Source organism: Schistocerca nitens, chromosome 5, assembly GCF_023898315.1.
Source record: "Schistocerca nitens isolate TAMUIC-IGC-003100 chromosome 5, iqSchNite1.1, whole genome shotgun sequence".
Lineage (NCBI taxonomy): Eukaryota > Metazoa > Arthropoda > Insecta > Orthoptera > Acrididae > Schistocerca > Schistocerca nitens.
The window spans coordinates 855,256,743-855,271,567 of NC_064618.1; the positions used below are offsets into that span (position 1 = coordinate 855,256,743).

General features: G+C 46.3%; 1 protein-coding gene across 1 annotated transcript in view; it reads right to left on the minus strand.

Moving 5' to 3' along the window:
• LOC126260761 (uncharacterized) overlaps nt 1-14,825 on the minus strand; it is a 168,280-nt gene that overhangs the window by 105,796 nt on the left and 47,659 nt on the right. The window contains exon 4 of the mRNA XM_049958099.1: nt 4,688-4,871. Within this exon, the coding sequence (XP_049814056.1) occupies nt 4,688-4,871 (184 nt within the window). The remainder of the gene's footprint in view (nt 1-4,687; nt 4,872-14,825) is intronic.

Genomic DNA, 14,825 nt, shown 5'->3' on the forward strand with positions numbered 1-14,825 from the left:
AGGTAAGGATGAAGGCATTGATTCGGCCTTCTTCTAGTGAAGACTCTAATGGTGTTTTTAAGTACTACAGGTCCACGCCCATCACAGACAAGAGCCCACTGGAAATTCTACATAGCAGAAAACTTTTAACTACGAGGTGTGGCTAGAAAAAAACCGGACTAGTACTGGTGAAACAATAAAACGAATGCGATAAGGCTGAAAGTCGCGTGGCCTGTCACGTGACTCTCGCTCCGCCTACTGCTCGAGTTTCATCTGCCTCCTGCACTCAGTCTGCCCGTGGCGTCTGTTTTAAGTAGTTGACGTTTTGTCTGTGCGTCGGAAAATGTTGAGTGTACAGAAAGAACAGCGTGTTAACATCAAATTTTGTTTCAAACTAGGAAAATCTGCAAGTGAAACGTTTGTAATGTTACAACGCCAATCGATGCATTGGAAAACTCCTGGTTCTCCACGACAAAAAAAAGCACGAATGTCAAAATCGAAATTCAAGGCAATGATGATTGTTTTTTTTTTGACATCAAAGGGATTGTGCACATTGATTGGGTACCAGAGGGACAAACAGTGAATCAGCATTACTACATTAGCGTCCTGGCTACCCTACGTGAGCGAGTACGGAGAAAACGGAACGATTTGTGGAGAAAAAAGTCATGGATCCTTCACCAAGACAATGCCCCAGCTCACAGTGCGTTGTCAGTGAAGACGTTTTTGGCAAAACACAACATTCCCATCTTAGATCATCCACCCTACTCACCTGATTTGGCCCCCTGTGACTTTTTTCTTTTCCCTAAAGTCACGTCAGCTTTGAAAGGAACTAGATTTGAGACTGTTGAAGCAGTAAAAGAAAAAGCGACGGAAGTAATGTATGGACTTACCGAAAATGCTCTGCAGCATTGCTATGAACAGTGGAAAATTCGTATGGAGCGGTGTAGAGACCGAGGAGGAGAGTACATTGAAGGAGATAACATGAAATTGTAAATAATTGTAAATAAATGTTTTTTCCAGCATCAGTCCGGTTTTTCTCTAGCCGCACCTCGTATCATCCACCTCCTCCAGCTGTGGCAACAGTACCAACATCTTTCATAACAATGCAGCTTCGACAAGGCAGAGTGGGTACGTGTGTGGATGATATCCAAGATGGGCCCCCACTACCGTCATAGTTGTAGAGGGCTACTATCTTTACTACGTGGACACCGGTGGACTCCACTGGTGGTGTCAAGAAAACATCTGTGGCGACAACCTTCTTCCATGGCTACCATCCCTGCACCTGCAGCTGAGACCGCGCAGCCAGGAGCTGCGTTCTGCACGTCCTCCCACACTCCCTCCCCCTTCTGATACAGCAGCAGCCTTAGTAGGTCGACCAAAGTCACTGCTACCGTTCTGCAGGGCTTTGAAGTGGTGCCTCGCTCCTTCTCTTGACACAGCTAGTCCCAGACCCCGCTACGCCTGATGGACTACGGCACAAATGGCAATCTCACGTGAGCCGATCACACAGACCCATCCTGATCTCTTCTTCCCACCCTGACGACAGTCCAGGACATCGAGTTCTGTCAGAAGTGCTTCCCTCCCTCCTCGCTGTTGACACGTATAGGAATGCTTTAGACCCAATATGGTATCTCAAATGGGGAACAGGGGACGGGGAGGGGGTAGTGGGGAGGGGGAATGGGCGAGCGAGGAGGGGGCAGAGGTAAGGACTCTGCAGACAGCGGCTTGGAGAGGGAGACTATTTCCTCCCGGCCACAATTGGCGGCGCCACATGCTTGTAGCGGACAGCGAGGACACAGGAATGAGACGTCCTCCTTCAGCGCAAAACGCCACACTTCGTGACCCCATGGATAAAGCTGCTCACACAGTGATAGCAAGCCAGTGTTGTATTCAGTCTACGAGGGACGTTCAATAAATAATGCAACATATTATTTTTCTTGGCCAATTTCGGTGGTAAAATGCATAATTTGTTGTGTTACATCATGGAATAATGCCGCTTCAGATCCTGTAGTTTAATGAAGTTCCGATAGCTGGTGTTGCTATATGTTTTCTTCAAAGTGGTGTCTGTAACAGAGGTACATTCCAAGCAGAAAGTTTCCATAGACTTTCTTTTGACGGAAAACCAGAGCTTTGAAGGTATTCACAGGCCACAGCAGAATGTCTACGGAGATGTGGCAGTGAACAACAGTACGCTGAGTCATTAGACGAGGCATCTATAGACAGCCGCGCAAACCTGTCCAATCTTCCGCATGCCGGCCGGCTGCACACAGCTGTGACTCTAGCAATCATGAAAAGTGCGGACACTGTCATTCGAGATAATCGATGGATCACAAACACCTTGCTCCTCAACTGGAAATCTCTGTTTGTAGAGCTGACACACTCGCTCACTTGTTGCGGCATCCAGAGGTGTGTGCCTGGTGGGCTCCTTGCCACCTACCAGAAGGCCATGAAGAGCAACAAAGGATGATAGGTGCGGAATTTCTTCTGGGACTTTGAAGGGGTTATTCTCTTTGATGACCTGCCACTTGGTGCTCCGATCGATTCTGAAGTGCACTGTGCAAGCCTGAGGAAACTGAAGAAACAAGTTCAGCGTGTTTGTCGCCACAGAAATGGAAACGAACTTCTCCATGACAGCCCAATGCCTCGCGCAAGTATGTGCACCTGAGAGGAACTCATAAAACTTCATTGGACTGTTCTTCCTCATCCACTCTAGAGGCTAGGTCTCGCACCTTCTGTCTTCCATCTGTTTGCCAAACGAAGGATACACTGTGTGGCAATCAGTACATGTATGGTGGGGAGGTTGTAAACATAGAACTGTATCGTTGACTATCGATAGTCGCCTCTGCCGGGCGCAGACTAACAGTGGGGAGTCGTGGTGCACCTTTCGTGGAGCGTGGGCGGAGTGTTGCGTTGATGCCGTAGCTGCAGCGCGCATCTTACAAGTTATGGTGAAGTAATTGGAAATGTTGCCCACCCAAGTTTTGCGTTTAATTTCAATAATCAAGACGCAGTATCGATGTTTATCCAAAAGGTGATGTTTTTCGGTTTCGTGTGTCGCGTCGGGAGAACAACAATCAACTGCGTCGCGACAGTTACGCAAAAATAGTGTGAACTGATATGATCCTAATTACAGGTTCTAAGTGAAAGAAACACATATTGTTTTGACTGGCTGAATATCATGAGCGCAGGTACTTTCTCGTCCGTATATCGTACCCGAAATTTTATGGAACATCCGCTTCGCGATTCGGTCATGCGCACGCTTTTGTTATAAGCTATTGAATTGTTTAGTACTGATGAAAGAACTGAGCCAATTGTGGACTGATAAAAGATCAGTTGAACAGTGATTATTTTGTGTTCTATGTGTCGTGTTTTGCATTGGATGCCATCATTTAGACAGCAACCTTATACGTCACAGCAGAGACGTACTTGGGTTACAAATATTGATCACGTCCATTGTGGAATAATGTCAATTGTGAACAGTGTAACCCCACCCTGTGCGAGTGTTTAACAGAATACAGTGAATTGCCGGGTTGGGTGGCCGAGCGGTTCTAGGGGCTACAGTCTGGAACCGCGCGACCGCTACGGTCGCCAGTTCGAATCCTGCCTCGGCCATGGATGTGTGTGATGGCCTTAGGTTAGTTAGGTTTAAGTAGTTCTAAGTTCTAGGGGACTGATGACCTGAGAAGTTAAGTCCCATACTGCTCAGAGCCATTTGAACCATTTTTGAATGCAGTGAATTCTACCAGATCAAGTTGGTAATGGTGTGAGTGGGTCCTCTCCGTGCTAGGCAATAGTTATTACAAAAAAAGGCAGTGTAGAGAGCAGCAGATCAACTGCCGCGGGAAGGACAAGGTACATGGGTTTAGCCACACGGTCGTTAAATATCCAGCCCCGTTCCTGTGTTTAGGGAGTGCTGTACAGTATCGAGTGCTAAAGGCTTGGTTTTATTAGTGCAGCATATCTAAGGCCCTTTCCTCCCGGGCTTGTTAGAAGGTTACTGATGCGGCAAGACGTTGGCTTCGACGTCTACCAGTAGCGTGGCAGCACGCGGGCATATACGCCTAGCAGTAAGGTGGCGTAAGACTGTCGAACTGAACAGATATTATGTTGAAAAGTAGGGTTTTGTAGATAATGGGGAATGAAACCAGCCTACCATCAGAAAAAAATGTGTTAAATTACTTATTTAACGTCTCTTGTGTACCTTGTATATGCCTACAACGCATGTCAGATTCTCTTGTAGGTTGGACTATGTTGGATTTTTCATAGCAGTTTGATGGACTTGGATTTCATTGGCGGACTTGATTCATTGACGGACTTGCATTATTCCACATCGTCCATCCTTTGTGTAATCACAGACAGCCTGAAGTTTTTGTTGTACACCCTGAGCTATCAACATGTAGTGAACTTGTAACTAATGTTTGCGGGGGGGGGGGGGGGGGTTGTTTGGGGAAGGAGACCAGACAGCGAGGTCATCGGCTTCATCGGATTAGGGAAGGATCGGGAAGGAAATCGGAAGGAAATCGGCCGTGCCCTTTCAGAGGAACCATCCCTGGCATTTGCCTGGAGTGATTGAGGGAAAGCACAGAAAACCTAAATCAGGACGGCCGGACACGGGATTGAACCTCGTCCTCCCGAATGCGAGTCCGGTTCAAATGGAGGGAGCAGGAGCAGCATTCGCACAGTTTCCACAGTGCCAGCAGCGACCTACCTCCTGCCGCCAGAAGAGCACTATGTCGTCGAAGCTGCCGGCCTGGCTGTGGTTGCTGGCCAGGTAGAAGCCACGCGGGCAGTGGGTGACGGCCCGCACCACCAGCAGGGCGCACAGCTGCAGCTCGTAGTCCTCGCCCGCCATGTCCGCCGCGTCGGCCCGCTTCTCGTACGTCAGCTCCCGTCTGTCGACGAAAACGCGTTGCCATACCTCACTTCATACATTTAAACGTTTATAAGGTATGCATGCAAAGAAGGATCTTTCCTTATTGGACCCGAAAGTAAGGTACAGAGTCGAGAGGGCGCCGGCAGATGTGTGGAGACTCACTGAGCACATCAGTTCTCGGATATTCCAATGCGGAAAACAAAAGTACACTCCTGGAAATTGAAATAAGAACACCGTGAATTCATTGTCCCAGGAAGGGGAAACTGTATTGACACATTCCTGGGGTCAGATACATCACATGATCACACTGACAGAACCACAGGCACATAGACACAGGCAACAGAGCATGCACAATGTCGGCACTAGTACAGTGTATATCCACCTTTCGCAGCAATGCAGGCTGCTATTCTCCCATGGAGACGATCGTAGAGATGCTGGATGTAGTCCTGTGGAACGGCTTGCCATGCCATTTCCACCTGGCGCCTCAGTTGGACCAGCGTTCATGCTGGACGTGCAGACCACGTGAGACGATGCTTCATCCAGTCCCAAACATGCTCAATGGGGGACAGATCCGGAGATCTTGCTGGCCAGGGTAGTTGACTTACACCTTCTAGAGCACGTTGGGTGGCACGGGATACATGCGGACGTGCATTGTCCTGTTGGGACAGCAAGTTCCCTTGCCGGTCTAGGAATGGTAGAACGATGGGTTCGATGACGGGTTGGATGTACCGTGCACTATTCAGTGTCCCCTCGACGATCACCAATGGTGTACGGCCAGTGTAGGAGATCGCTCCCCACACCATGATGCCGGGTGTTGGCCCTGTGTGCCTCGGTCGTATGCAGTCCTGATTGTGGCGCTCACCTGCACGGCGCCAAACACGCATACGACCATCATTGGCACCAAAGCAGAAGCGACTCTCATCGCTGAAGACGACACGTCTCCATTCGTCCCTCCATTCACGCCTGTCGCGACACCACTGGAGGCGGGCTGCACGATGTTGGGGCGTGAGCGGAAGACGGCCTAACGGTGTGCGGGACCGTAGCCCAGCTTCATGGAGACGGTTGCGAATGGTCCTCGCCGATACCCCAGGAGCAACAGTGTCCCTAATTTGCTGGGAAGTGGCGTTGCGGTCCCCTACGGCACTGCGTAGGATCCTACGGACTTGGCGTGCATCCGTGCGTCGCTGCGGTCCGGTCCCAGGTCGACGGGCACGTGCACCTTCCGCCGACCACTGGCGACAACATCGATGTACTGTGGAGACCTCACGCCCCACGTGTTGAGCAATTCGGCGGTACGTCCACCCGGCCTCCCGCATGCCCACTATACGCCCTCGCTCAAAGTCCGTCAACTGCACATACGGTTGACGTCCACGCTGTCGCGGCATGCTACCAGTGTTAAAGACTGCGATGGAGCTCCGTATGCCACGGCAAACTGGCTGACACTGACGGCGGCGGTGCACAAATGCTGCGCAGCTAGCGCCATTCGACGGCCAACACCGCGGTTCCTGGTGTGTCCGCTGTGCCGTGCGTGTGATCATTGCTTGTACAGCCCTCTCGCAGTGTCCGGAGCAAGTATGGTGGGTCTGACACACCGGTGTCAATGTGTTCTTTTTTCCATTTCCAGGAGTGTATTCCATCTTGTTTTCTTTTACTGACAGTTTCATTCCCTCCATATGGGACAGAGAGGAAATGGTGAGGACGAGACTGGTTGGAACCACATAGCTGTTCTTGAGTCTGACAACACGAAAAATACAAATGTAAGTTAATGAAGTAATAAGTTTGGGATCCAATACAGTATATCTGTTGAACACGTAGTTTGTAAAACAGACGATGACATGGATGGTGCTGCGAACTATAGCCTAATTGACAGTCTTGCTGGTGGTCCGTAAGCGATCGATATTATTGTGTCAAACGTTCAGTCCCGAGTAAGGGTGCTAACCGTGGGACAGAAGTGTGGATGGATCTGCAACATTACAGATGATACGTTCCTAAAGGGTGTAAATTATTAACTATATCAAGAAAACGTGAGTCAGTTACAAACTACGGTGTGCACACACTTTATTCAACATGTAAACGTCACTACAGACATTCGGATTTAGGTTATGACGTAGTCCATATGCCTGCCACCATTGGCGATGATGTGGCGCAGTCGAATAGCGAAATTCTGCGCGACCCGCTGAAGTGCCGGAAGATCGATGCTGTTGGTGAACTGAATGGCTGTTTCGAGGTCAGCAGGGGTTCTGCGGTTTCTGCTGTACACCTTGTCTTTAATATAGACCCACAAAAAGGAGTTGTATGTGTTCAGATCCGAAGAATATGGCGGCCGATCGATGCCCATACCCGTGGCCTCTGGGTACCCCAAAGCCAGAATGCGATCCTCAAAGTTCCCTATAGGAGATCAAACACTCTCCCACTTCGGTGGGTTTGATCTCCATCTTGCATGAACCACACATTTTGGAAATCAGGGTCACTTTGGATAGTGGGCATTTAATCATCTTCCAGAACCTTCACATTGAAACACCCCCGTTTAAATTCCTTCATTGAGTCTTGTGTAATTTATCGAATCCGCCAAACAAGTGTTATGATTATATAACCGTGTGCTTAATGGATGACAGGCCATCGGTTTTTCTGCTGTGGTTTCAGGGGCGTTTCAACCGAGTGCGGCTGTTCTGAGACTGAATAGGGGAATGATTGAAAGTTTGCCTATTATTAAGGACCATAAAGGTTGCGATGTACAAACTGATATATATTTCCTACTAACACACGAATTCTGAGGCAGTTGCTACCTTTGCCTTAAACGTCTAATTACAGTTATATCTTTTTATTGGTTGCTGATTTTCAGTACTTCGTCACACGCAATGCTGATGGTTAACATTCACAACAATCCTCACTGCAATCCATGGTTGTTGCTGGCCGACGCGGTTGAGGCGAGACACGTAATTCGGCACTTGTCACTTTCTGTTTCATACCACTCGCGAATCGGTATTAGTGAGGGTCAACCCCACGACGATCAGGGGGACGTGCTCACTCGTCATACTCCGGTGAATATTACCGTTTACAACTCACTCGACCACCATTCTTGCCCGTCTTTCCAACACCACCGCTCGCTCGACTCTCTCCAGTACCACTCCGCACTCGACACTCGTCTCACTGCCTTCTGCAGCGATCGACAATCGATTCCTGTCTGCTATCGACCTGGGCATCGGATACTAGCATCTATGTTCGTAAGGGATCACGGATGCCTTACATCCCCGCCCCAGAAACCTTCTTTGTAGCCACAGGCGAAAAAGAACAATAGCAAAAAATTATAATATAGTTTATAAATGAAAGTGAGGAACATTAGATTCTGGTTCACATACTGAAAGTTACATTATATCACAAACAATACCCTATAGACTCCGGTAGCAAACTGCCCCTACAGAAACATTATACAGCATCAATCTATCTTAATTAACATAGCATGATAAATATTTTTATAAACATTGCCTTACATTTAATTACAAAAATCTTGACTTTGAAAGGTTTGTACGAGCCATTAACTACATATTTGTTATAACTTGCTACAGCAAAGACAAGAAAAAATATTTGAATGCCAGCTACCCCTTTGGTATGCCGTCCTTCCAGCAGGGTTCCTGCCGCCCATACTACTATCACACTAAGTTATAACTCACTTGGTCAACACACATGAGACTTAAGGAAGAAATTCACAACTTATTCGTTTGAGTCTTTAACACAAGCAAAATTGAAAATAAGAACAATATAAACCATTTGTACCTTGGGTTTTGCAATTATTTTACAATTCCTCATACCTCTACAAACTCAATAATATTAAATGCTCCATTATACCACTAAACATGTCTTACATAACTATTTGCATCTCCATAACTAATGTGGTCACCCAATGAAAATTTTAAATTACTGATCATTTCATTTTGTCAAACCTTTACACTGCCATCTGTGAATTATCACTAATGCTCAGATGAGACATTAATCCAAATCTGCTATATGGATATTTATTATTCATTACACAGTGCCAGAATTCTGCTTCTAAAGCTTGACCTACGTATAACCATAATTGACTGTAATTCGGTACATGAATTACTAATTATTCATTAGTTAGACTTTGTGCATACTCCAGATCAACATGTATACCTACAAATAACTTGCAAACAGATGTTGCTCATGTGCTAAATGACATACTTCAATACTTCAAACATCTCATACTCAATACACTTCATTACACATAACTCCCTCAACTTAACAGCAACTTCAACTGCAAATAAATATACATCTTCAAACTACATCAACCCTCTATATTCGCTGCAATAACTACATAAAAAATACTACTATTTTCTCATGTATTTGTTTCTTTATATGCCATCCTAATTACAAGCTGATACATTACTTCAATTTTCTTACAACAGTTTGACCTTTTCATGCCTCACAAAACAGCTCTATAGGATTACACAAATTCTTTTTTGACCGATTAGCTTCCCACCACATTTTATAAACATTAGCTTTCTGATCTGGTTCTCATTTTCTTACTTCTGGCACTATTAATTTTGTAATGTACTGACACTAAACTGATTTTTAACTTATTGATTCTTTGACATCTCACACTCCACATCAACAGTAACTACTTATCCTTATTTTAAGTCAACTATAAATCTGCTAGATGGTTCCTGACTGAATTACTTGGATGACCACTACCAATCCTAACTACTACACTAACTTTCTTAACCTACAGATAGAGAAAGATGGCAGAGGAGTGAAACTTGAAATAAGAAATAAAGTTTCACCCAGTTGGGAGTGTACCAGTCGCCACTTGGTATACCAGCAAAAGAGTTGCTGGCTCCCTACACCTTAAACTGATTTTATTCCATTATCTGGGTTGCCCTTATCCTTACGTGGATAGTATCTTTTTATATTCTCAATATGTTCCTTACCATGAGCTCTTTTTGTTTGCACATATTCCGGTTCAACTGTGTTTGGGTGGTCAATTCTTGTGATCCTATATGGTCCTTTACAAACATGGTTAAATTTATGTATCTCATAATTTATTTTCTTCGATTTGGCATGCACTTTTACTAGCGCCGGATCCTCCACTCGATATGTTATTGGCTTTACCAGTTTATCATGTCTCTCCTGTCTCCTCTTTGCTTTCTCTTTCATGCTCAATTCCACTAATTCTAATTTCTTCTCCCATGTTACATCATTTCCAGGTGCATAATCCAATAGCTCACGAAATACTATATCAGGTTCATGGTTAAGTAAGATCTCGCACAGTGCAAATCCCATCAAGTCATATGAGAGATGATTGCTGATACGTTCAAATTCTCCCAGGTACTTCTTCCATGACCCCTGCTTCCTGTGACAGTATGTCCTACACAAACAATTTAATTCCTTCATCGATCGTTCGGTTGGTCTATATCTTGGGATTGCAATTAGTTCTATCTGATGCTTATCCAGCATTTCTTTGGTTTCTTCCTTGATTTCTTCATTTTCTTTAGATATCTCTTCTATATGCTTGTTGATTTCTTTATTTCCTTTGGACATCTCTTCTCAACGTTTCTTGATTTCTGTATTTCCTTTGGACATCTCTTCTAAACGCTTGATGATTTCTTTATTTCCTTTCTTGATTTCATCATTTCCTTTGGACATCTCTTCTAAATGCTTGATGATTTCTTTATTTCCTTTCTTGATTTCATCGTTTCCTTTGGACATGTCTTCTAAACGCTTGTTGATTCCTTGGAGCATCTTAATTATTACTGACTGCAATTCTCCATCCTCTAGACTCAGTTCCTTTCTAATTGGTTTTACCGGTTGAATGACTCAATGGGCTGTCCATTGACATTCTACTACTACCAATTCCTGACTCATCGTTGTCCTCCTGCCCTATCACCATTTTTCTAACTACCTCCTCCACAACCTTTTCCTTCAGTTCAGGATCCATTCTCAATTATTCACTATGCACTGACAAGAAAAATAAAATAATCTCCTAGTAACCTAAACACTCACTAATTAGCTAATAACGAAATAATCCTTCACTGTATTAGGTTAACCCAGACTGGCAAAATAGACCTCTCCATTGAACAGCATAAATTACAGAAGCCTACCCAGATCAAACATCAATGACTGCATTTCAACACAAAATCTCGAAGTAACATACACACAACTTAAAAGACATATAAACATGTAGTTTACAATAACTAATGCAAATGAAATACTATTTTAGGTTGTACGGCATGAAAACACACGCATATTAGCATACCATGCTTCAGAGCAAATTCGCAAAGAAATGTTAAAAAATATTGTTTTTATAATTTCTGCAAACTGTCAAATGTAATTTGAAGTTACTTCCGTGCTCTGAAGATAGTGCAATATTAATTAGTCTCGCACCAGCAAATCATCCTCACTGACCGCTCAATGCTCGTCGAAGTCGCGATGTTTTGACGCTTGAAGTCGCGCTACTACTAGTCGTGTTGGCGTTGGCTCCTCCGGCGCGGCGACTGTCAGGCGATGCGTTGCTGTAGCTGGTGTGTGGTGCCGTGTGCAAAGCGAAGCTCGCGGCGAATTGCGCTGACGCAGTCTCGTAGTTTGGTGGTTTGCGACAGGATGGAGCTGATGACACGTATTTCGTTGATCGGCGGGTAGGTGGCGCAGACGTCGTATACCTCGAGGGTTCGCCACTAGATGTCGAACTCTGCGTTGTCGTTGTTTCTACTTCAGCCACTTCGCTCCATTGTAGTCACCGGTCAGTGTGGTACATCTCCGCTATCCAAATCCTTGCTGTCGCGGCGTGTGGACCTTCTTCACTGCTTCACATGATTTGGCTAGCCGCTCACAGAGAGTATGTGACGTCATCCAACAATTACGCCAGTCAACACTCGCAAATGCGGTAACAGTTTATGGGTCCACATCAAATTGAGCTATTTACACTGTTCAAAAGATAATTTCGGATACGAAGTCACTTGAAAACATACTCCTGATACTTTCGTAACGGAATCTTGGCTGGTTCACTCGCGATTATGCACAAACGCGCCTTTTCTTAGAATATGAATTTTACAGAAATTCACGCAGCTTCTCGTGTCCATACCTCAATATATTGTTTATTAACACTGCTTTCGTCACTTGAACTCATAAAAACAAATTGTTTACTGTTTCTTAGTCACTTTTGCACTTAATTGTCTAAATAATGTGCTTCTTTCCCACGATTTCTAATTTCACCATACATGTTATATTAGACTGTTTCTAGTTGGAATACTGTAATTTTAGTCACGGTAACGACAATACCAAATTATTTTTGCACTAAAATCGTCCGATAAATGCCAATGTCTTTCCACTGAAACCAAAAATAGTGCATAATAAACCATTGTTCGGATCCGAAGATTGCAACTGTCCTTTTCACGGGAGCCAAGATGAAACACCCCCGTTTAAATTCCTTCATTGAGTCTTGCGTAATGTATCGAAGCCGCCAAACAGTTAATTGTTATGATTATATACCCATGTGCCGTGGTTTCGGGGGCATTTCAACTGAGTGCGGCTGTTCTGAGACTGAATAGGGGAATGATTGAAAGTTTGCCTATTATTAAGGACCATAAAGGTTACGATGTACAAACTGATATACACTCCTGGAAATGGAAAAAAGAACACATTGACACCGGTGTGTCAGACCCACCATACTTGCTCCGGACACTGCGAGAGGGCTGTACAAGCAATGATCACACGCACGGCACAGCGGACACACCAGGAACCGCGGTGTTGGCCGTCGAATGGCGCTAGCTGCGCAGCATTTGTGCACCGCCGCCGTCAGTGTCAGCCAGTTTGCCGTGGCATACGGAGCTCCATCGCAGTCTTTAACACTGGTAGCATGCCGCGACAGCGTGGACGTGAACCGTATGTGCAGTAGACGGACTTTGAGTGAGGGCGTATAGTGAGCATGCGGGAGGCCGGGTGGACGTACCGCCGAATTGCTCAACACGTGGGGCGTGAGGTCTCCACAGTACATCGATGTTGTCGCCAGTGGTCGGCGGAAGGTGCACGTGCCCGTCGACCTGGGACCGGACCGCAGCGACGCACGGATGCACGCCAAGACCGTAGGATCCTACGCAGTGCCGTAGGGGACCGCACCGCCACTTCCCAGCAAATTAGGGACACTGTTGCTCCCGGGGTATCGGCGAGGACCATTCGCAACCGTCTCCATGAAGCTGGGCTACGGTCCCGCACACCGTTAGGCCGTCTTCCGCTCACGCCCCAACATCGTGCAGCCCGCCTCCAGTGGTGTCGCCACAGGCGTGAATGGAGGGACGAATGGAGACGTGTCGTCTTCAGCGATGAGAGTCGCTTCTGCCTTGGTGCCAATGATGGTCGTATGCGTGTTTGGCGCCGTGCAGGTGAGCGCCACAATCAGGACTGCATACGACCGAGGCACACAGGGCCAACATCCGGCATCATGGTGTGGGGAGCGATCTCCTACACTGGCCGTACACCACTGGTGATCGTCGAGGGGACACTGAATAGTGCACGGTACATCCAAACCGTCATCGAACCCATCGTTCTACCATTCCTAGACCGGCAAGGGAACTTGCTGTTCTAACAGGACAGTGCACGTCCGCATGTATCCCGTGCCACCCAACGTGCTCTAGAAAGTGTAAGTCAACTACCCTGGCCAGCAAGATCTCTGGATCTGTCCCCCATTGAGCATGTTTGGGACTGGATGAAGCGTCGTCTCACGCGGTCTGCACGTCCAGCACGAACGCTGGTCCAACTGAGGCGCCAAGTGGAAATGGCATGGCAAGCCGTTCCACAGGACTACATCCAGCATCTCTACGATCGTCTCCATGGGAGAATAGCAGCCTGCATTGCTGCGAAAGGTGGATATACACTGTACTAGTGCCGACATTGTGCATGCCCTGTTGCCTGTGTCTATGTGCCTGTGGTTCTGTCAGTGTGATCATGTGATGTATCTGACCCCAGGAATGTGTCAATAAAGTTTCCCCTTCCTGGGACAATGAATTCACGGTGTTCTTATTTCAATTTCCAGGAGTGTATAATAACGCAATACAATTTGAGTTTGCAGGTTGTGTAGGATTTATAGGAATGTGGAAGGAATTTAGAGTCAAAAAGGAATTTGATCTGCTAATAGAGCATTCGTTTGAGAAACTGAAGACGGATATGGAAGGCAAAGGCGGATCACGTGGCTTTCGACGGCCTGTGAGCATCGATAAAATTTAGGAGACGCAGATATACATGCGCAGCGGCGGAGGGTGGACATTCGTGAGATATTACACTGCTGGCTGTTTAGACTGCAACACCAGGAGGGATAGCAAATTAGGAAACTTGACGTACTGTACGAATACAGTATGAAGAATAGAGGATTAGAGTTGTAGGTGATTCGGAGGTACGCAGTACGCGAAGTTGCCACCTGTGGCGTCAGCAATGGCGCTAACCAGGCCGAGTACCGAGTCGAACTGAGCTTGGATGACACAAATGGATCTGTCGTTGTGTGTTTACTTCACTATTATGCGAAAGTTCGTCTGTCGAAATGACTGGTGCGTAGTGACGTGCCAGTCTCCTGGCAGCCCTTGACCAGATGTTTTCAGTGCGTGAGAGATCGAGGGACTGTGCCTCCCATGGGACAGCCCAACACGCGCCCTATCGAGCTAGGCCAGGACATTAGGACAGCATACAACTATTACACTGTCTCGTTGCAAGGCGACACCTTAGAGATTTCGAAGACAGGGCTAAACCACAAGAATGACAGAAGGGCAACAAACACTGAAATGGACAAAATCGGACGAGAAAACCACAGATAGACGCAAGAAACATGTAGAAGAGATTACCATGGCTGGCTGACCATGAGAATAAAATGGAGAAGCCTGCCACTCTGCGTCACATTAAAACATCCACCCTAAAAACACTGGGGTGGAGGACACAGAGGGACAAAGGACATGCGCTAAAACTTAGATCAAAT